This window comes from Poeciliopsis prolifica, unplaced genomic scaffold (genome assembly GCF_027474105.1).
Source record: "Poeciliopsis prolifica strain line A6 unplaced genomic scaffold, Auburn_PproV2 SCAFFOLD005, whole genome shotgun sequence".
Classification (NCBI taxonomy): domain Eukaryota; kingdom Metazoa; phylum Chordata; class Actinopteri; order Cyprinodontiformes; family Poeciliidae; genus Poeciliopsis; species Poeciliopsis prolifica.
The window spans coordinates 11,864,770-11,888,835 of record NW_026562380.1 but is presented as its reverse complement, the minus strand read 5'-3'; the positions used below and the strand labels follow the sequence as shown (position 1 = coordinate 11,888,835).

Genomic DNA, 24,066 nt, shown 5'->3' with positions numbered 1-24,066 from the left:
AGTGGCCATTTAATATATCCCTTGCTCAAACTCAATACATGGGCTTTTAACTTCAGTCTGGTGTTTTACTGCAGCCTAAACTGCTCTGAATTTTTCCTTACAGCGTTGAGTGCAGAGTGCAGCTTGTTTGTTTTTTTATTGCTGAGCTGAAGTCACAAGTGTAAACTTAAGTGCTGTAGCACCAAAAATCTTAATGACTTCCATTTTTGAGTTGCTGTTGCAGAATAAAAACATGCTTTGCTTGATTTAGTTTTTACTTGCAATGGTCAGATGAAAAATGAATTGGCATTGGGTAATTTGACCCCTGAACTTTGCCGGAAGATTATGGTCAATCATAATGGGATTCTGGTTGTGTTATATCCTGAGAGATTTGAACTCCCCAACATCCTGTTTCCTTGTGTCCACTTTATGCTCTTAGAAAAACATAATAAAAGGAAGGCTGGGATAGAGATAAATGGTGTCTTGCTCCTTGACTTTAAAAACGTCAGAGACAGTCTTCTGTTTTGGTTGGGAATTAATGTTTGGCCTCCTTTTCTATTTAAATTGAACTCATGCTTCTTGCAAAGAAATGGTGTTTAGTCGAAATGACAAGATTCTGTATATGAACGATTCATAAAAGGGTCAAGATGTCCTTCGTTGCAGGAGAGAACTCAAACCCCTGCTGCTAGAGTTTTGATGTTTCTCATTATATGGCAAGTCTTCACTAGTGCATGGTGTGAGGCAGAGTTGGGCCGTTTAATCAGAAATCCAGCCAGAAAATTTATCTGATCTTGAGCCAAAGAAAAGTCTGCTCTGAGGTGTGCTCCGATGCCCCGCAATGTGAGGCACATTGCGACTCGCATTCAAATGATCAACCATTGAACCTATTCACACAGCCTGGGGGGAGGAAGACATGCTGACGTTCACTGATAGTGATAAGTTAATAGCAGTGAACATTCTACACATGCAGCACATACTGTTTTCTTAATGTATCACATGTCTTGTTTGCTTTTCGACACTGATGAGAGTACATACTGTACAGCCATATCAGCTTATTTGCATAATTTGGTTTTGCATGCGCCTTAATTTGACTGAGGCTTCATTGTGAGAGAGTTAAATTTCTGGTGAATTTTTCAGTTCCACTGGATAACAGAGCAGCATGATAAAGCAGGTATTATTAGATGCAAAAACAGGAAATGAGCTGGACCCTATGAGCATGTGTGTTTTTGTCAGGGGACGTGCAGTGGGTGTGTGTATGTGTGAACTTCCCAGAGTCAGTTTAGGAAAAAACACAACAAGAAATAAACAGATCATTTATGAAACGTCAATAAATTAACATTGTTATTTATATAATTCCTTTGAGGCCTCCAGACACTAAAATCCAAAATCAGGATTTTTATTTTTATTTTTATCACTGCTGACCTCTTTCAGGATTTTATTTAATTACTGCTTTCTGTTTGCTTTCTAATGTCAACTTTGTGTTTACCAATCAACAATACATGGACAAAACACAAAATACCACCGACTCTCGATGTCTGTGGGGGAGAGGTGTCCAAGCTTTTTGCCACGTGGGGTGAAGCTGTCAAGCTGAAACTAATTCATGGCCTCAGAAAACCACAAAACAATCAGTTATTCATTTTTTATTAAAATAAAAAAAGAAAAGTTGAAATAAATAAATCTTCAAATTGTATGCAAGTCTAATAACAGCTTACTTTCAAGGCACTACGTGGTCAGCAACTGCTTAGACAGTTGGGTGACAAAGCAAGGATGCACATAATGTGGTAGTTTTACAGCTGGATGTCTAAAACAACCTCATTACGTGCGTCATGGCTTTGGAGAGAGCCGTGGGGTCGCTCTGCAAAGCCACCGTCATTCTTCTTGGGCTTGGAACTCTTTCACCTTCTGTCTGCTTCTACGATTCATATTTTTGGTGGTTTTAATTGACACTATTGAAATACCTGAATAGAGAACAGAAAATTACAGATGTAATGTTATGGTGGAGAACTCATCTGATTGACCAAAGAAGCACAGAGAATGGTGCTCTAAGCCTGGGAATCAGGACTGATGCAAGAAATGATTCAGAGTATAAAACAGACACAGTAACCACTACCTTTGTCCTGTTCATGTCCGTTCCTTGGATAGCTGGTTGGATTATTTACACACAGCATGTTAAAATGTAGCCAAGACAAGCTGTGGTTTTGACTGGTTCCATAGTAGCCACCCTGTAATCTCACTGATGATGTAACACTGGCCTGTCTTCATGTCTGTCTTGGTAGTAGCCAGAAATAAATTCAAACCCCAACCACTTAATTTTATACAGCAAATTGGTAGTTATACTTCATAGTTGCTTGAAATTAAATTAGTATCTTTGCATATGAGGTGAGTGCTTTCAAGATGATAAACAGCTACCTTAAAATATTTACTATGTTCTGAAATATGCATACTGTTTTATTGAAATCCTGTGTTGAAAGAGGAGGAGGGGTATTTGATTTAAAGAATAGATTTGTTATCCTAGAATTAACCATAAGTAGTTTTCCTTTAGTCATGGATTTTGTTTTTAACTAACAGAGAACTATTTTTTTGTGCTCTGTAAGTCTTGGTTACATCTATTTCAGCGATGTCAAGCTTTTGAAATATTTTGTCTCTATAAAATGGGAAGGAAGAGTTTTATTTGTCCCTAGAGAAAAACCAGGGCACACTCTGAGAGTTGATGATAGTAGCATCATTTTTTCCAAAAGACCTAAGAATAGAGGAAACAAATTTTTGCAGATTGTTGTATTTCACTTTGTGTTTAATCTCACAAATTAAAATATTGAAGGTATTCTCAGTTATTTTAAAAGCTCAGACTTTTCAGTGACATTTGAACAGTTAGTCACTATTGACAATTTGAATCTTGTTTTGAAATGTCAGCTGATTATAGAAGTGCTAGTGTAAAAATGTATTAAAGGCTTAGACAGAAAGACTTTTCATTCTTTTTCTACATTTTCATCATAATACTACAGAAATTCTTCCTTTAGGAAACAGCTGTTACATAAGAACAATGAGAGTCGCATAAAGGAATCTGGTGAGATGGTGAGACACTTAACGACTTCCTCTCTGTGTATAGTTTCATCCTGGGTGGTAATAGATAACATGTTGCTGACTGGGGTAAAAAAACAATACTGTGCACTTCCAATCTGCTATTTTCTTGCAATAGTAAAAAATAACCAATAGAGAACAGACTTACTCCTGAAATTAGGTGGGATTTCATCGAAAGACAAATCCGGTTTTCTAAGGGGATAAGTTGTGAAACTATTTTAGCCATATTGGATATGACTTGTGTTGATCTATCACTAAAATTAAAAATGAAATACATTAAAGTTTATGGTTATTATGCGACAAAATGTGGAAAGGTTAATGACAGATTCATACTTTTGGAAAGTGGCCAATTAAGATGTAAACATTTTAATTCAGTCCTCTTAACGTATGTCACTTAAGATATACTCTAATTGCCTTAGTTAATATACTTATTTTGAAGCGAAATACTCAAACACTTACATCCACTGCACTTCCTCACTGAGACTTTGCCACAGAAATTTAATTTAGTGTCAAACTTGGCTGAAACTAATGCAATAAATGTTTTTTTTTTCTCTTTTTGCATCTCTATGTCTTTTCCAGATGGTAAAGTGGAGGTGACAAAAGAAAGCTTGAAGCTCTGCACCATGGGGCCAGGAAAGGTGTTTGGGGAGCTGGCTATTCTCTACAACTGCACCAGGACAGCCACTGTCAAGAGTGAGTTTTCACAGACACCTTAAAACATTTCCTCACAAGTCCGGGTTGAAATGTCCACATGTTGCCAAGGTGACACCAGGTGACGCATTGAACACACACAAGTTCAATGAAATATGCAGTCTCATTGTAGAAGACTCTGCTGCAGTAGGAATGTGTGTCTAGTATTGTTCTTGAGTTATCTAAAGCTGCCCATCAGCAGTGTGAGTTTTCACAACTCTTCAGCCAATTGTGCTGCGAGACCCGGAGTGAGACGAATGTCAAGGTTTCCTGCCTCTTGCTCTTTCACATGTCAGAGCCCTGGCTCAGAGAGATGCACAGTGTGCGAGTAGGTGGTCCATCAGTCTGGCGATTTGAATAGTCAGCCTGATAGATTAAAGAGAGGAGACTGAGAAAGCACAGGACAGATGGTGGATTACACACATTTGAAAGCTCGCAAGATAGCATGTCAAAATGAAAAATGTGTGTTTAGGTGAGGCAAGAAATAGGAAGTAGCTCCAAATTTGTGTTTGAGCGGAATAATAAAAAAGACAAAAGGTGAGACGAGGTGAGGCATGGTCTAATTGGTGAAAGGATATTTGTATGCATGGATTAAAATAGATGCAGGCAGGTCAGAGTTGGGGCGAATTGAAACAAAGGAACATTCTGCATGATCTGAGAAGAGATTTTGATTTATATTTATATCAAGAGCTGGCTCATATTTCCAAGTCTTATATATATAAAAAATAAAAAATCAGATTGTGACCTTGAATTTAATGAATACATGGAGGGCAAAGGTTCCTTCATCCTCCCATATTAAAGTGTGGACGAGGCGGGGTCAACCATTTCATGGTTGGAAACTTGCGTAGCCTCTGCTGACCCTTCTCAAGTCCAACGGACCAGCCAAACCAGCCAAACTCCCAGCTCTAGTTACTATGGCAACATGTGTCCACGGGGAGATGAGCCAACTCTTACGGGATAAAATATTCCCCTTCCCACTGGCGACACAGCGTCTGGTTTTCTCTTTTGTGTTTTATTTTGCCCATCTACCAGCCCATCGGCCCATACTTCCTGCCGCGCTTTAATAAAAACCCATGCATGGAACAAATGATGTAATTGTCTACACGGGCAAAAGTGTGTTTGGTTTAACAGGGTCACTGCCGCTGTCTCTTAGGATGACTGTCTTTACTTTAATGCGTGTCGCTACACATGAATGTACCAAGGAATTCAGCTGTCAGGGTGGCTATTAAAGGTGATAGTCTCTAATGGAAATCATGCAGCCAGTAGTGCTTACAGAGACTCACATTCCAATCAAGTATTTTAATTTGATCTGTGCATGCAGCTCTGTAGGAGGATGTTACCTCAGTTAATTTTAATCACATACAGTAATCTCCTAAGTCCCCTTCCATGAGTAATTATATCTTTAGAATGTGGATGATCCGCCTATTTGTGTTGAGGTAAAGCTTCTACTTAGGAGTTTAGCTTACAGGCTCACAATACGAGACGATAAGCAGTATTAGGTTTGCGTTGGACGAGAACATCTCGCAAGGCAAAGTTTGATCAGGAAAAATCTTAAAGTTACACGAGTAACCATAGAGACTTCAGCAGCTCACTGATGAAGGAACCATCTAATCTATGTTCTTATTCTACAGACAGACTGGACCTGAACGGTTAGAGTGGCATTTTATTCACAATTCTTTTTGCAACATTTTTTAAACTCTGGGCTTTTTTAAAAATGTTGATTTAACCATTTCAACGGTGATTTGGGAAGCTGCAAACTGCCATGGTTTATTATTTTAATTGGCTAGTAATATTTTCCTGCATTGGCACATTGAAAGGAATATTTCCATCCCCAAACTTCCATTCTTTTAGAGTGTTTGCTAGCTTGCATTCTCCCTAAAGAAACAAGCCCTTAAAATAACTTACACAGACATTATGAGCAGCACTACACCTTCCAGGATGCTTACTGCCCCCAGAATGCTCCTCTAATCAATATGTTATGTTTAGTTCCTAGATACAGACACTTAAGTGTAAAGCTTTGGCCTCATTTGGGGTTTGACTCAGCCAGTCTCTGCAAACGAAGTAAGATTTCACATGCAGCCTGAGACTCTCCTGAGACCCAGAAGAGTTCCTTTGTCATCAAGCTGTGTCACATTATTTCCACATGATGGCAGTCAGGTAGATGCAGGCTGGAAACAAGAGCGGAAGAAAAACGTTTGAGTGAGAGACAAACAGAAATGATAACAGGACAGCAGTGACAGTAGAAGGAGGAAGCTCCATCAAAAGGCTGCAGACTACATAGTTTTTTTGTAGTTTTGAAACGGGAGAAGGGGACAGTAGGAACAAATTAATTCTTTAAGCATTTAAATATCAAAGGGTTTTGAACGTATTGTGTATCAAAACAGTATTCAGCATAGTACCACAGAAAGCATGAACAAATAGCAGAAAAACTATGTGACAAATTAATTACCTATAAACTTCATAATAAGAAGCAGACACACAGGTATGAACTTTCATACTAACACTGCTGTTGAGAATCATTTGCATTAGTTTTCACTTCATAGAGACGGTTCCTTCATCTGCAAATTTTGTTGGCTTGAAGTTGCAAGTGCAAATGTTAAATTGAATTCTGATGCAGAAGAAATAAATCATTTTAACTGTATGTTTCAGTCAATCTTTGCAAACTGTTAAGTGCATTGAAGCTTCATGTCCCTACAGAATATCAGTGGAGCTTATTTTTCCTCCACACATTCTCAGTCCTAAAATTCATAATGTGTTTTGTTATGTGCTCAATGTGGCACCAAGCTTAGAATGGGATTTGTTTTGTCTCTGTTGGGGTACACATTCACCATGGTCACAAAACGCTCAGCTGCACACAGACATCTGCAGGCATCTAGTTGGCAGATCCAGATGAAGAAATTTATGTCACACAGGCATTTCAGTTGAGCGGGTAGTGGAGTAAACTTTGAGATATGAATTAGGTAAAAATATGTAACAAGGGGTGCTCCTTTAGTGTCAACTGAGGGATTGTTTTGGAAACCAAAAATATACCAAACAACTGAATTTACATTATTTTTAAGCCAGGAGTAGGAATCGTCTTTCAGCCAGGTGATCAGCCATGTGCAGCAGCATTTAAATGAAGGGCTGCTCTGCATTACTTTCAGGACTTTAACAAGAAAGACAAAAAAAAAAAAACTTGTTGTTTTTCTTGTTTTAAATGACTTGATACATTAAACTTGAGCTTTTTAATTTGCTTTTGATGTTCAGAATAAGATGCTAATTTTTACTGGAAATGAATAATTTCAAAATTTACAACTCAGTGCCTGCATGTAAATCATGTGAAGGTAGAAAGTAATGGTTCTGAGCCTTGAGCATTTCAGAAAACGGTTTCTCCTAAACTAAAACGTCAGTCATAATCTCCTCCACTTCAAGTCTGTTCAGCTTCATAGTGGCTGCTACATGCATATAACTAGCCTTTTTGTCAAAGTTATGAGGCTATTTTATCGCAGTAATGTTAAAGCAAAAACGATCTCATTTCAAGCTGCTATCTTTATGAGGTGTATCTCGTTTCCTTCTGACAGCAGAGACAGTATGAATAGATGGTAATCATATGAGTCGCTGACTGTCAGTTGCTACATTATTATTCACATAAACAGTCTAATAGAGAGAATATCCTAAGGCAAAATGACTTCTTAAAGATCATGTTAGTAATACTTCAGCTTGTGTGCACTGCTGTCAGAATAACAAAGAGGGACGATGGCGTTTTGTACTGTGACAGTGCTGATCACAACAATGGACCTGTGCTGAATCATATGCATCAGAATGAATTCACAGCTTGACATACAATACGTACATGTGGCCTGCATTGTGATACACATTTAAATCCACAACACGGGACTCACACGCACATACACTCTAGATAGACAAACACAACGACTGCTCAGTAACGCCACAGGTAAAAGGTTGTTGGGAATCCAGGCCTTGTTTTCAGAGCAGTCATCTCTAAGAAAGTAATGTCGCTGCCAGTCACTCCAAATACAATCAGTGAGAGAGATTATATCTGTAAGCTCCATCTCTAAAGCAGTGATGGAAAAGCAAGTCTTTGTCTTCATCTCTCGGAGGACTAACTGTTACGCACATGAAGATTTTACCTCGTAAACATTGACAGGGTCATAAATCTGTGATAAATTCAAGGCTTCTTAGAGTATTTAAGGGGGGATCCAGGTGACGTATAAGAGAGTGTTTGTGTATGAAAGAAGCCATTAGGGCACAGCTGGGTATTTCCAGTTAGCCGACACACATCAGCAGACAATTGATTGTGTACATTTCCTTGGTGTGTGCAGGTTTTAGACCTGAAGCTCTTTCCAGGCATGAATTATATAATAAAAAGTCTGACATTTGCTGAGTTAGAGTCTGTTTCTGCCCTTGCAAAAATCAGGGCTCAGTCTTTTTTTTTCCTATTTTATTGCAGATTTCCAGTGAGGGGTATGTACACCCAAGCGGTTGCATTTTTTTTTTTTTCTAGCCTGGTTGCTGGGAAGACTGTGTAACTGGATTATATTTGAACTAACATTCACAAAAATTGTTTCCAGATCTGACCCAGCACTTTTAGAGCAACAGAAAACAATTATTAGAGAATCTACAGCTAAACATAACGTCGCAAAATCCAGTTTAATTTGGAAATTAAGTCGGATGTATTTAGTTAAAAATCTGATGTTTGTAATTGCTCTCATCGATTGACATCATCAGTGGTGCAGGGATACATTGAAAAGGGAGCAAAAACCACTGACTGCCAGATGCATGCATGAATTCCATGCATACTTGTGCAAAGCAGTATATATTTGTGTTTCATATGCTCACATCAACATTTATCTCAAGCTGACATTTTCTTTCTCATAATGATCTCAGCTTTCTGACATTTATCCCTTGAATTCTCATTATAATGAAAGATTTTTATTTCCCTCTACTATTGACCATCCAAGATATAAGCAAATATATCCTTTAAGATGAATGGCTCCACTTCACAGATATGCATGTTGGCTCGTCAAGAGTCTGCACTGTGACTCACTGACTTATGGTCATAGAGATCGAAGTTACCCGACCCAGTTTTACTTCCAGAAGTGTCAGACCCAGAGCATCGTTCTTTCTACAAAATCTTTAATCAGTCGCAGTGTGCATATTTTATTTTATAAAAGTCATTTTAAAGAGCTGTTTGCAAGCAACACACAGCCAGAAAATATTTACCTTCTTGGAAAATGTAAAGTAAAACAGTCCCTCTCCGTATTTCATGGGAAGAGGCATTTTACATGATAGACCAGCACAAATGCAATTTCTGTAAAGCAGAAGAAAAAGAAAACATATTTTTTCTTGTCAGTAAAAAAAAATGGAAAAATGAAAACTGTGACAGGGATATAGGACAACATATAACAAGGAACCAAAAGTCCAACAAAAGAACCAAAAGTATAACATTAACTGTGATGCACCACACTAAATGTGACCATTGTATCTGTATCTAAGTCAATTTGTGCCAACTATGCTGGTGCAGTGATCAATGCTGAGACCATCAAAGGAAGGAAAAGGGAGAGTTTCCATTCAAAAGAACCAATTGCTGTTTTGTACCCGTTTTGTAAAAATGAAAGTAGAATGTACTCCTAGACCTCCAAAAAGTGCAAGAACATCTTTTATGAGCACACGTTACCGTTAAGCTCTGTGATCCATCTTGACGTTTTTACCAACTTTCTTTGAACTTTCTTTCGATAGGCCAAACAGTTGGCTTATATTTCACAACATCCGGAAAACAGATCAATACTTTTAGCAGCTGTGATCTGGTGTCAGTAATAGTTACACGGACCAAAGCCTCTGTAAAAAATAATTATCTGAGATGTTACTTTTGAATTTGTTTTGTTCATTTTTAAGTTGTCTGTACGTTAAAGAAAAGTATGCAATTACTCGATTGACTAAAAAACAGTAGATCATGTCAAGTTGTCACAGTCGGTCAATGAAGCAGAAGCAACAACATTGTCCTGGAAACGTCTTTGAGTGTGTTGCTGGTATTCTACCCTTCCTTCTGCTGTGAGTGCGCCAAGAGTTGTCTTTGAAATCAGCCTCAGAGAAGAAAATATTCACGCGTTAATGTATCAGTGTGAGTGCAGCACAATTTGTGAAGTGTTTCAAAAAACTCACGTTGTCCATTGAGAGTGAGTTTTGTTTGTAAAAACATAAGGATGCAACTTCTAGGAGAACAAGGCTCAAAGTTAAACATGACGACTGGTGCTGATGGTGTCGAATGACACGGCTTGTCAGACTGTGTGTTTTCTGTCTTTCCCTCAGCTAGCAATAATACTAATCAATTCTCTGTGGGAAACATTATCTATTGTTGCATCTCTGACAGGTATGCTTCTCATATGAGCAGAAATTCATAGATGCCACAAAATGTAACATTTTTTATATTTTCCACAAATAGTTTAGAAGCACTAAGCAGAAGCTTTCGTTTTGTCTGCCTTATTCCACTACTTCTGTATGAGACACAGAACGCCAATTAGCATTGTAATTAAATTTTTGTGTTTATTGAAACAAGCCATTAGCAAAATCCATTACCTATTTGCGTCTGGCTAAAAAAACAAAAAAAAAAAAAACAAAAACAAAACAGTTTCAACTCTTTAAATAAATTTCCTTGCAAATGGTGCTGCATGGAAAGAAACTATGTTGAATGCATTTGCTTTTTTTTTAAAGTTTATTTTCATTGTTGGAGATTGCTGCTGACTGTGCTGCAGGTTTTGCATTTTGCAATCAACTTTGTCTTGCTGGAGAAAAAATGCAAGAATGAGCTCTTATATGAGGATACATATGAAACATTACACCGTTTTTCATTAACCTTTATTTAACCAGGAAAAAATAACTTATTGAGATTTCATTCATAAGAGTGTCCTTGTCCAGACACCAGCAGGAGAAGATTATAATGATATTAATAATACTACTTGCTTCAGTTCTGTAAGAGTCTGTCTTGCTCTTTAGTTAGTCTGGAGTTTTCTGTGTATAATAGTTCATAAACACAAAATATAAAGCCAGTATGTTCATAAAATTATCACTCTGTGGTTCTGCTAAACTGTTAAAAACCTTTTTTATAATCTAATGTAATATTAAACGCTGTGTTTTGGAGCTACATACTTGTTGCATGCTGGATTTATTCATGACCAAGTTGTAAAAGCAGATAATGACCAGGCTTACCAGGAATAAAAGAGGTCTAACCTTTCTTGAAGCATTTTTTTCCCCAATTTTAGAGAGCTGACCTTAATTAGTGGTTGAGCCAAATTTTAGTGAAATGAAGGGCTGATGAGAAAGGCCTACAAACACATTAAAATATAATGCCGCAACTGCAAAATGAGTAAAATGGCAAATTGGCTGCCTTGTGCACTAACAAGTAATTAGAAGGGCAGAGAAGAAATCAAGATAGCATTACTGTAGTTGTGACTGAACTGTGAGGAGAGCTACACAAACTATAAAACAATGACTTAGAGGATATTTTGGATCAGTTCTGGCCTATGATTTTTGAAAAGTAGTTCATATTTGAGATTCAAATCTTTTATTTATGTTCATATTATACATACAGAGGTTTAGGATAATAATTGTCACGGGAAAAAAAGGATTTCAGCAGATAACCATAAAAACCACTACAACAGAGAGGAGAAAGCAGAAAGGACAGCTTTGGCAGATAGAAATCCAGTGGGATGATGTAGGAAAAAAATCTGCTCTGTTTCCATGGCTGCCATGGTAGCACTGTTGCCAACATGCAAAAAAACAACAAAAAAAAAAAAACGTGTGGTAACATGGTGAGGTTAGGAACATTTTTCAGCCCAGGTGTTTGAAGTCAGTTTGGAGTTAACTTTTTGCTTTTTTTGTTTTTTATTTCCACTTCCTCCTGTGATTCAGTATACATTTTTTTGTGCTTGTGAGTAGTTGGACTGAGGGGCCCCTGCTGCTGCTGCTGCTGCTGCTGCTGTTGTTGTTGTCCCAGTTCCAAGTTGATGCGCAGGTGTGAGCCTTGAGCTAGATGCTCTTCTGAGGCTACAGACAACTTGAAAGGTTAAAACACCCAGAGAGGCTGCTTGAGATGGCGATGATTGAGAAAACAGGCCTGCAGGTGCAACTGCTTTTCTTAGACATTTTTACACTTGTCTCATGAGACAATGGGGAAAGACTAATGAGATAATATGCACTGGAATCTTTCCATTAGACGATGTTGAGTAGCTGAAGCGACTCTATATCTTGTTGATTTAGCTTTCTCTGTCAGGGCAATAATGATTTATTTATAAACTTACGGTAGCTTTGGAGATCTGGCAAAAGGTTAAAAAGTGATTCTAATATACCAAAACAGTGAATGAAATAGATTTTGCACAGAAAGACTTAAAATTCCTTAGCAGTAACCCCTGTTGTTTTTTTTAATTATTTTGTATTGTGGAAAAATGGGTTAGGTTGACCAGAGAGCTTTTAAGTCCTTTGTTTAGGGTGCCAGTTTGCTAAATGTCCAAGCTATTTCTAACAATATATCTTCTGACTTCATCCCTCTCACTGGATAACTCACCATAAAAATAATTATTTTATGAACTGAGATTTGGCCTGCAGACTTTGCCCCCCTCTACTTTTGGCTTTGAGATTTATAATGCTGTAACATCAGAGTGGATATCAGTTTAGAGGTCAGTGTTTAGGTGGAGTAACTGAATAGACGTACCACTTAGCAATATGTTTTCAAACTGGTGCAGTTAGTACTGCTGTGTGATCAAAGGGGGAAATACAGTTTCCATTCAAGAGCACTGATTGCTGTTTTTTGTAACAGTTTGATAAAAAATGAGAGCAGCATGCCATGCTGTGAGGCCTGCAGTGAGTGTGATAACACTGTGAGAAAGGGACAGCACAGTACTGTTTTTTTATAGCACACCAGTTGGTTTAAGATATTACATGTCACTCCGTCAAAGTCGTTTCATTGTGATCTTTTTCATTATAAATCTAAGTGTCGTCTTCTAAATATGAATGAATTGAAAACTATAGGGGAAAAAAATTGATCATGCTGAAGAGGAACCCTTCAATATGACAGCAGCCATATTTAAACGCGATCTTTATTTCAATATATAATTTTGTTATACTTCATGGAATAAAAGTGAATGTTAAGAATCAAATCAAAACAACATACAAAGTTTGACTTTGGCAACTAATTGAAGTTTTAAAATTAAAATAGTGTGTTTACTCTAAGCAATATCAATTTCATGTATCTCGCCTGAGAGGTCACATGACCAGACCTCTTTACTTCCCGCCTTTAATGCTCTTGTACAAATCTGTACAAGAGGAAGTTAGTAAAATACTTTAATAAAGAAATATTAATAAAATATTTTGAACATGTTTTTTCAAGTGTCTTCTACTGATATATAAAGAAAGTTGTATCTCTTCATTCATCTTTTGATCATAAGAAGAGTGAATGTAAGCATGGCAACAATTATTGGCGCTAGTATAATGCATAGACAGCACTATGCTATGTGTCCATAGCTTTGCTGTTTATTCTATATGCCTTGATATTCCTACATAGTTTAAAAACATCAGATATTTTAGATCTCTCAAAAGGTGACCCTTACATAAAGTCTGGTCTATGCACTGAATGAAAACTACAATATAATGCAATTGCTGAAACTAGTTGAGGACAGGGACACGGTGTCGTGATTGGACTGATGGATCAGGGAGAATTTCCTCCCAATGCAAATTTGTATAGGGCAAAGCCTCTTGCTTTGATTACACCAGTTGGTCCTCACAGTTCCTGTAAGTGAGGAATGCGTGAGAGCTTTGCAGAATGAAGCGGTGATGCAACCCATCGGTAAATATAAACTTGTCTGAGCTTTGTTGGAAGAGCTCACTGAACTCACTCACATTTATGGACTGTTTCCTTTGAAATAGTAGTTAGAAATGGTTAGCATGTTATTGGAGCCTGTTTCAAATTTACATTCTGCACAGTATATTTATAAATAGTGCAACTCCAAGCTAACCCAGGGATAGTATTTTAAACATACCATTAAGTGGTTGCAGCAGCTAAGAGAAAAATAAAATCCTAAAAAGATGACAAGTCTCCTTGAGTTGAACAAGATGAATGTGACAAACACGACATTATCATATAAATAAATTCTCAGTCAAATGTAATATTTGAAACATCAGAATAATTTATCCCCTGGAACAACCTCAAACAGAAATAAAGACATTTATAAGCTCTGGGCCACCTGCTGACTTGGCTAATCTTTATATGATTATTCTTCTGAATGACTTCTTTGTGGATATTACAGAAACTAAGCAGAACACTGGAGTCCCACAGCGTGGAGGCAGTTCTTGTCAGAATAATTGAAGTTTCATCAAAACAAGAAATAATCAAAAGTTTATTCAAACATACAACGGCACAAGCCAAGCAGTAGGTGGGAAATTCTCTCTGGATTCTCAAGTTATTTTTAGGTGAGGAGATTTGAATGTTTTTTTTTTGTTCCTGTCTCAGCAGGAAGCAAAGCATCTGTGTTTACTGACAGAAGGCTTCATGACATGCAGCAACAAGTTATGTCTGTGCTTATTTTTGGAGAAGATGAAAAGTGTAATTCTCTTGTGTTTGCTGAATCCTCACAAAAAAAAAAAACAAAACAAAAGAATGATAGTTTCACTATGTTACATGCTGTTATATAAAATCACTACAACAGACCTGGCAGTGTTTACTAAGTTGCTCTTTTTGCCTTTTTCCTAGCATGCAGAATTGGTAATTCAACACTCTTCAGTATGAATTACCAACTTACAAGGCTTGAATTGATCCACAGAAAAAAAGGCACATTTTGAAAGTTTCACCTGGTACAACCTGGAGGTTGGACCTAAAAATAACCCTCCTGCTGATGAATAGCAAACGCGCTTCATTTCCTCCATTTGATTTTCTACAGCCGGGCAAGACTGAAATTTATAGAGTTATTCAAACTGATTTCCTCTGAGGAAAAAGGTTTCTTGATGAATATCCATTATGCTGAAGACAATAAATAATTAGAATTTATCTCACAAACCAATGAGAGGGCAATTTATATAGAACAAAGTAACTTTTTGATTATCTTAAGGTACACTAGAAAGGGGAAGGAAAATAGTTTTCCTTTTTATCACAAAAGTTTTTCTTATCACTTACAGCTATCAAAGCTTGACAGAGCTTTGATAGGTTACTTTAGATTAAATAAATGTTCTCAACACATTTTTGTAAAATGCCACATTTTTGTAAAAAAGATAATAACTAAACTCTTACATTATTTATTTGATCAATTGCATGTTCTGTATTAGATGTCGTTCTATTCATATGTCATTCTGTTGATACACAAATTCATATAAATACACCATACCACTAAAATGAACATCAGTGTTTTTGCAGTTTATCCCATTCCTTGCAGTTTGCATTTTGGGTCTACATGAACAGTGTTTATTCAATAATTAGATTTATCATTTCAATCTAAATCTAATTGCTGTCGTGACTCTCCTCATCACTAACCTTTAAAAACCACATCAGTCTTGCTTCATACAAAAAGTCAATTGCACAAGTTCCATCAGCTTTCTAGGAGATTGGATCAATGCTAACGAATTCTGACTTTTTCATCTGACTTGTCTTTGTGCACCAGCATAAGGTTAACATTTATATTTAATGCTTACATTTCTGATGAACTTTAAGATGGATTTGTGTGACATTTGGACCCCATTCAGTTGTCCCCAGGTGCAATGACCTGCACGTACACTTGACCTTTCTGGGCCATTGTTCTGAAGATCCAGTTTACCTTTAATTTTGTTCAGTATTTCCTTTTATAGACAAGTACCTTTGTAATAGTGATTAGCCAACTGCCCTTTGTTACCACTGTTATCACAATCATATTGCTTGTATTATTATTGTTAAGCACTCTTGTTTGCTTCTGTGCTGTTTGTCATTAGTTCTGCATATTGTAGATTTTGTCATTTTTTTGTACAGCTTGTGCACAGACAAGGCACTTCTTTCTTTATTCCAGGTGAAATAACCAATTTGAATTTTGATATCAAAAATTCAATTTAGATTTGCTGTGGATTATACATCTAATACGTACATTTTTAGTTTGGTATTTTTTAGCAAGCTAGACCTCGGCACCATGAGTTTTTGGCAGACTGTTAGAGTCGCAATATGTGACAATTCTTCTTGGCAGAAAGGGTTAATTGAATTGGTTGGCTTCCTGCCATGGATCTGCTTTATTATCCATTGCTCCTTCATTTTAGGGATATGATAGGCCCATTCAAGAAGGTCAATGCGAGACTGTCCAAAACTTGATGTGATACGGGATCATTGTCCTGTTGGAGCGCCCAGCGTTTCCACCAACTACATCAGTGTCGTCAAAGATGCCACCTTTGGCCTGTTTGTAGCCCTTCAAAAGTTCTTATGCACAAATTAGTTAATGCACATTTTAAAAGAAATAAACAAGACAAACGGTTTACTGTCATGATTTTAAAAGGTGCTGAGAAATACAAATGTTCTTAATATGGAAGATAACAGATTATAAGCACAGGACAAAGAATTCTTTGGCACATTTTTTGCTTTCCTTTTAATGTGATGTTAGACTAGGTTCCCCAAAACATCCAACCACTTTTAAAAGCAGACCTTGGTGTATTCATTCGGTAAACAGTGAGAGTTTTCAAAGGGTAACCTCAAAACTCTTTATAGGAAAAAATAAAAATAAAAATCAGAAATAGAATTATTTTCCATAAATACAAACACCATATTTAATCCGGATTTACAGATATCTCCCCCACAAATACACTGCTTTGTTCATTTGATTAAAAATATTATGTCTTTAATTTGTTGTTGAGCATTTAAAGGTGACAAACATGACTATATTTTTATTTATTTTTTTATTTGGCATCACTTTTATGCACCATAGAATCAGATGTGAAGCTGAGGCATTTCATTATTGCATCCTCTGGAGTACATCTGTGCAACTCACAGTGAAATAACCTAAGCACGCTGCTACCATCACCATGCTTAACAATTGCTTCATTATTCACACAGTGTTGTGTTGAAGTTTAGTTGGCAAAGGGAGTTTGAACAAAATATTGACACAGTTGTATTACATTTGAATCTTCACACATATTTTTGAAACTCTGGAATAAAAACCAGGGTTTGTGCTCCTACTTCCTGTTCAAGATTTTTTTTCAAGTTGGTTAAAACTTGAAAAAAAGAATTGAATAGCAAAACCAAACAAGTGAAGGTAGTTTTTCAAATCACCTCAAGAATTTCTTTCAAAGCGTACAAAGGATTCCTCTAATAATGCTTCTCTTTCATAAAATTAGAAATACAATGCTGAAGATGTAAAAGATTGAAACCTTGAAAGAAATTAGATTTATTGCTTCCTTCAACAAATAAGATGCCATTTTAACAGCTATTTTACTGTGGCCTTTCATGGTAATGCAATGTTAATTGAAACGCATGACATTCCAGTTAAAACATGTTGAAAGCAAAGGTTGAGAAAGTGGTTAATGTTTTAATCTTTGGGCCACCTGAGATTAAAACATTATTAAGTATTAATGCACTTTTAAAACAGTCCCACTTTTAAGGCAGGTAGGTTCGGAAAGTAACAAAAACATTTCCGCTTCACTTAATGTAAGAAATAAAAACTTTTTGAGAAACATGATATTATTGGACATTTTAATGTCACAATAATTAAATCCGTTGCTCTTTTTTACATTTAAAAAGAATGACTTTTCCCATTTTATCTATCGCAAAACACCTCTATGTTTTGTGGTAGAGACGCTGTGGCACCAGGTTGAAATGAAGAAAATGATGGTTTTAAAGCTGAAAATGCAAATCCAAAATCCAAGCAGCACAGAATGAGTGGAAGGCTTTCGCTCACAACTGGTAGCAGCTGGCAAAAATACATCTGACGATGACAACCGAGACGACTAGACAAGATAAGGACCCGACAAAGAACAAGGAGCACAGGTGGGTTTAAACACACAGGGAGACAACAAGGAACAGGTGTCACTGATCAAGGGGTAGACGAGACAACACCGAGACTCCACAGAACACAGAAACCTAAATAAATACACAGAAAAACTCAAATCCTCACAATATTCTCCTTAATTATTACTATTATTATAGTATGTTGTTTTTAACTTTCTTGTACAAGCATTTTGAATTGTCTTTGGTTGAAAGGTGCTATATAAATAAAGTCGCCTTGCCTTCCCTTAATGTAAAACCTACTGATGAGTTTGATGAGCTCAAAAAGATTCTGCCCCAACATAAAGTAGCTATTTGTCAATCAGACTGCTGGATAGATGTCCTGAAATAGGAAAAGCTTCACAAAACAAATGTATTTGTTGGTTTCCTGTTGTTTCAACTAAGACCTTATGATTAAAATTTTAGCAATGACTAGGTGGATCATTGAAATAATTTATTTTTTTCACCCCCAAGAGTTTCTGCAGCTCTTAGTAAATGACCTGTCCTGCTTTCTCACGCTCTAAAGGGCTCATGTAGATATAATCAAACTTGGCTGATGTTATTAATGACTGTAGGGGAAAGGAGATTACTTTCTTCCACCCACCCTCAGCCCTGACAGCCGTATTCCTGTGAGACTTTCCTAAACAAAACACAGAGTTCACATCACTCTGTGGCTTTGTGTCTTTGTGGCTTTTGTGCAATTGTTTGTCAAAGTCAGGAAGGGAAAAGAAAAAAGAAAAAAAGATTGATGTTGACAAGTTCTTTGAAAAGAGAAAATGATGAAAGAGCAATTAATTAAGAGTAGGACATTCACTGATCTCTTTCGCAACATCGAAAGCAATAGTTTAACAGAATCAGAATTCAAAACCATTTAAGCGTCAAAACAATGTTCCTGACAGAACACTCTTAATGGCTGTTGCGATCGCTGATTAGTTTGGAGACAAAAACTGTCTCTCGGAGCCCAGCAGCCCCAAGTTAATCATCCACAAGTGCAACGTGGATCAAACTACTCATATTTATAACTGCATTTGAGATTTTGCTATGCATTTTCTTTTCCAGGCAATTGGATAATCTCCACAGTAATACTGTAAAATCACCTGCTGCAGAAGGCAGATAGAAAAAACACACAATTTCACAGCAAATGGTGTGATGAGGAAGTGAGACAGAAACGTAGTTTTATAACACTTGTTTTGTTTCCTGTAACACAGAAAGATATGAAAGTTCTTTTCCATTTCTTTTAATATTTTCACTGAAATAAACCAATTTATGTGAAAAATACCAATTTTACCCATATGCAATAATATTTTAGCACACACAAAATATTTCACCAGGGTATTTAGCAACTGACTAACGACCTGACTAATAACTAACAACTCTGAGATCTTGTGTCACATCTGGTCATAGATATATATTTTTTGTCTTGAAAAGACGTGACTTTCAGTATGACTTAACGTCCACTGTATAACATTAAATCATACTGCGGAAACTACATATAGACTTTCATGTTTATGACAACAAAATTGTAAAAAATGTGGGAATATTTTTTCTATTTCTTCCGTAACAGTCTCTGGACGTAAAATGTCAGGAGTACAATGAATCAATAAAATTGTTTCTCCTATGTTTATGTGATTTTCGCCATAATTGTATTACAAGAACTAACACACGTGGCACATTTGCATAATCTCTTTAGCTTAAACAAAATTACAGTGAGTTATGATTGAACTGAATACAGGAGTAACTGCTTCCTCTGCATGTGTCTTTTTCCTGATTGCTTCCTTTCATTTGCAATGTCTTTTGTATTTATAATTTAACCCAACATGGGTAGAAAGCTGAAAATTTTAGCAGAACGAACAAACTACACTGTTGATCCATTGAAGAAGGTAACTTGAATAAGAAAACATTGGTTTTCGATTTTCATCCGTTCTAAGGCAGAAATATGTGTAAATTAGAGGAAGTTTCCAAAACAGAAGGCAAATAGATGTTGAACGCCTGTCAACAAGATGGAATTAAGAAGTGAGTTTAGCATGTTTGAGTGGAAATTTGGAAAGACTCCAGATGACAAGAAATGGGAGAGAAGAATTAACTTAACTGAGAATTCTGTCTGCATATAAATATCTGGTTCATCCAGAAAACAAACAACGAGAACGAGGAACAAACACGATGCCGAATGCCAGCAACAATTTTCTGGCATAGAAAGATGGAGGTTAAGAGAACAGATAGTGCGGAAAAACAGAACATATACAATAATGTGCATATCGGGCACAGACGAAAAAGTTATGTGTGATAAAGAATTCTGAACTATTACGAAATGATTTCCATTGTTTAACGTATATTCTATCTCCTGTGAACATCCAGGGGCACACTAGGGTAACAAACAAAAGGAAATCATGTTCATTACTCATGTTACACTCTGTCTGTCACATACATGGGGGAAGTCCTCGAATATTTATAAATACCATTGATGCACATCTTCATATTTGTCCTGCTCAGGCTGTGCTAGCACAGATCCACAGAAGCAAACTGTGATGTAAGTGGTCAGTAACCATTGAGAACTCATATTTATCTGTACCTTCAGCAAAAGCTAACTAGTTCCCCGAGTCTCACCGCAATTTAGCCAAGTCCTCAAATAATATGTTTACCTACTGCTGTGCGCTGCTAGCTCCCTAAATATCTTATTTCCCAGCGCTCCACACTCCCACTTTCTTCCCAAATACTTCACTGCAAACACTACACAATTGCCAATAATGTCTGACCTCCCACTCACATTGCTTCTGGGTCAAATCATTTCTCTCCTCGGACCTATTTCTATACACAAGATTTGTTGGGTCTGTGCTCCGAGTCGGCGCAATTTGTCCCCATTTTGCGCATTACAACAGTCCAAATAACCTTTCTGATTAGATAAGGTATAACCAGATCCAGTTAGGACTGAAACTAGTAACACACTTGGAAGGCTTGAAAAAGTGGAAGGAGAAATGTAATATTGTGGAAAATATATTTTGACTCTATATTCAGGATTCAAAGCAATGTGTGCGATTTCACAGTTAAATCTTGTATTCGTGTACATTCTGAGTTTGCTTGTAACTCCACATAATTCTGAGATCTGTGTCTGTCATTCACTTCATTCACACTCTTTGTGACTTAGAATCTCTCCTACAGGAAACACTATCTATCTGACAGCAGTGTCATTTTCTGTAATGAGGGCATTTCTCATGTGGTTTGACCTAATTATAAAGTGCTGCCAAATTATAGCAAGATTCAAGTCATGAATGAGGCAGGGAATGATTCCTTAAGGACAATACAGGTGCATCTCAAATCATTGGAATATCATAAAAATGTCAAGATTTTCTTTAATTCAGCTGAAAAAAGTAAGACTCAACTACAATACATATTCACTGCACACACAGTGTATTTCTAGTGTTCTTCTGGAGCTTTTGAGATTTAAACACACTTTACATTAACCTCTTAGTTCTTCATTAAAATGTTTTACTATTGGTCACTAACTGAGTTTCTAATTGCAAAGCTTATTTAAAAGATAACTTTGATCCACGAAATGACAGTTCAGTTCTTTTTCATGTTTAAGTAACTCAGGTTTAAGACATTGTCTCTGTTTCAGGATTCCTAGGTTGTATCTCCTCTGGTTGTTTTATCCCTGTTGGTTCTGGAACCGTACATCAGTATGCACGGATGCAGCTCTCTGTGAGCAGCCATCTTCTTTCCAATTACATTTTCTGGCTTATCTTTTCTTGTAATAAGTGTCAGTTCTTGCCTGTTGTACGGCTATCATGTCAGCATTCATTTCCTATAACTCTACAGTCTATAACATGGCCATAACATAATAACTATGATAATTAAAAAAAATATATCATCATCAGCTGGAGCATCTGGAGATGGTTTCTGGGCGATTTCAAGGTGGATAATGATAATTTAAAAAAACAATCTCTTTTTTAAATTGTCATTATTTTTATTTAACTCAGTCATATGTTAAATTTTTATTTGCTAACAAACTTAATTGTCATTAGCTGTAAGCTACAGTCATCAAAATAGAATAGAATAGATAGCATTTATTGTCATTGAACAGAATTCAACAAAATTTCTATTGCAACTCCCACGCAAAAAGTCAAATATATACAATATAAAATAAACAAACACACAATAATAATAATAATAATATATACAACTAAAATTAACAAAATTATTTTTGGTTAAGCAACCAAAAATAAATTTTAGTAATATTTTATATACCGTTTGACCTGACTTTCACTCTTTGATCTGCATTATTCAAGTAAAATAACTTTCTCCTTACATTAAAGTTACTGATATGTTCCAGGTTTGGAGGTAAATTGCATTTGATTTTCCCAGTTTAACTCCTCAGTCACTGGACAAATGGAAGCGTCGGTCTACATATTAAAAACATTAACTTTTTAAAGAAATTATGTATGAATAGAAAAACCTCAATGTGAAATAATCTTATTTATGGATTTGGGATGGCTGTATCCTATTTAATGCCAAATGCATTCCTTTCTTCTTCTTTTTCTTTCTCTTCTTTTTAAAAGTATTACTTGCAATACAAACCACTGCTCCCCCGTCTTGTCCATGATGACTTCAATACTGGAGCCAGCAAGAGAAAAATAATCCCTCTATAATCAATAAACTCCAGAGGTTATCAGGGAAAAAAAAGCAATTTTTATCTTTAAATTTCTGAGAAATTTCATGCCTGGAGGATGAGATAGGGTACAGCAACACTCAGACAAAATAACAAGTAGTCTGCTATCTGAACTATGTTTTTTTTGCAATATTACCTGATGTCCTTGTGCCCAGTTTTCACCCCTGGGGTTTTCTGTATTCTGTTGTGATGATCAGGTCACAGATTTATTTCACTTTATTGCTAAACTACTGTTGAGTTGGTGGACAATGGAGGCGTTGAAGCTGAAATCACATTTTCCCACAGATGTTGCTGTTGAAAAAATAATGTGGATAATTTATATGAATCATATAGTAATAAAATGAAGCACTGAACTAATTTTACAATTAAATCAGCCAGATTAATATTCACTTTTTTTACTTTTTGTCGTCCAGGTTCCGCCTCAATGAGCCAATGTCTTATTTAAGATGGAATTGAATTCAAGAAAAAAAAAAGACGTTCAGCTGTGGGTTAGAGGTCCAGTGCTTTGATGAAACCCCTCAAGGCCTGGATTTCAACTCTACTGATATTCTGACATATCCTGATCAAAAATGATGACAGAGAAGACAAAAGTAAAAAAAAAAAAATCAGCTGTTGAGGCTTAATGCGATGAAAAGAATCTCAAACCTGAATTTTTAAAAATCTGCGCCTATGTGAATCCACAGAAAGATGAAAGATGGCAAATGGATGAGATTCTGACAGGTTTTTTACTCTTTAGAAGTTTGGTTCTATTTAATATATTATGTGTAGGTGCATGTAAGGGAGTAAACACTTATAGCCAAAGCTAATATATAGCCTCATTTTAGAATAGAATAGAATAGAATAGCATAGAATAGAGATGGGCATTACTGTCACTATTCCAGGCATACCATTTAGAAAAGTTGGTTGCTCACATTTGCCAGGACACTTTTCTGGCTTCAGTAGTCTTTATTTAACATTGGTCAGACAGGAAAATGGTTGTGAGAGAGGAGGAAAAGGTCAACAGGTCAGCACTCGGGCCTCTGGCTTTTCCCCTTCGCCATCGGCACGCCCAGGGCAGATTTTCTTTACACTTGTGTGATTCACCTCATTAAATCAAGACTGTATCCAACTCCAAGTGTGCAGATCACATTGCAGTCATAGTAACTTGCATTTCTACTGTATTGGTCGTTTTATTTAGATTTAAATACAATCAGAGACTACGCTTTCGAGGAAACAGCACATTGACACACCTTTTGAGCATTTCAGTATCAGAACTGACATATCCAACCATGCAGCAAGAGACTCAAAACAACAAGACATGTTGAAAAAAAATTGTATTTTCTTACCACCTGCAAATTAAATTAAACTGTTCAAAAACATACACGAGGATACAACTGTGGTAGTCATTAATATATTAACTAAAAAGAAGGGATGAAGTGTGGCAAGAACTGAGTCTTTAGATACATCTGTAGTGAGTTTTAGAAATGAAGATTTCTAGCTGGATATAAGTACATACTTCAATACTTTCACACTTTACAAGATGTGATTTGAGTCTCTCAAAAAAACAACAAAAAATATCATGTTTACTCATTTATTAATTAAAGTAATGTGATTAATAGTGATTTCCTAAATGCAGCTCTAACCACTTTGACCTGATTATGAGATGATTTGTTCTTCACAAAGTGAAAAGCTCCAGATCTCT

General features: G+C 36.4%; 1 protein-coding gene across 2 annotated transcripts in view; it reads left to right on the top strand.

The window, feature by feature from the left end:
- Positions 1-24,066, top strand: part of LOC129359859 (cGMP-dependent protein kinase 1) — a 90,644-nt gene that overhangs the window by 31,251 nt on the left and 35,327 nt on the right. For both annotated transcript variants that reach the window (XM_055029788.1, XM_055029787.1), the window contains exon 3: positions 3,637-3,750. In XM_055029788.1, the coding sequence (XP_054885763.1) occupies positions 3,637-3,750 (114 nt within the window). The remainder of the gene's footprint in view (positions 1-3,636; positions 3,751-24,066) is intronic.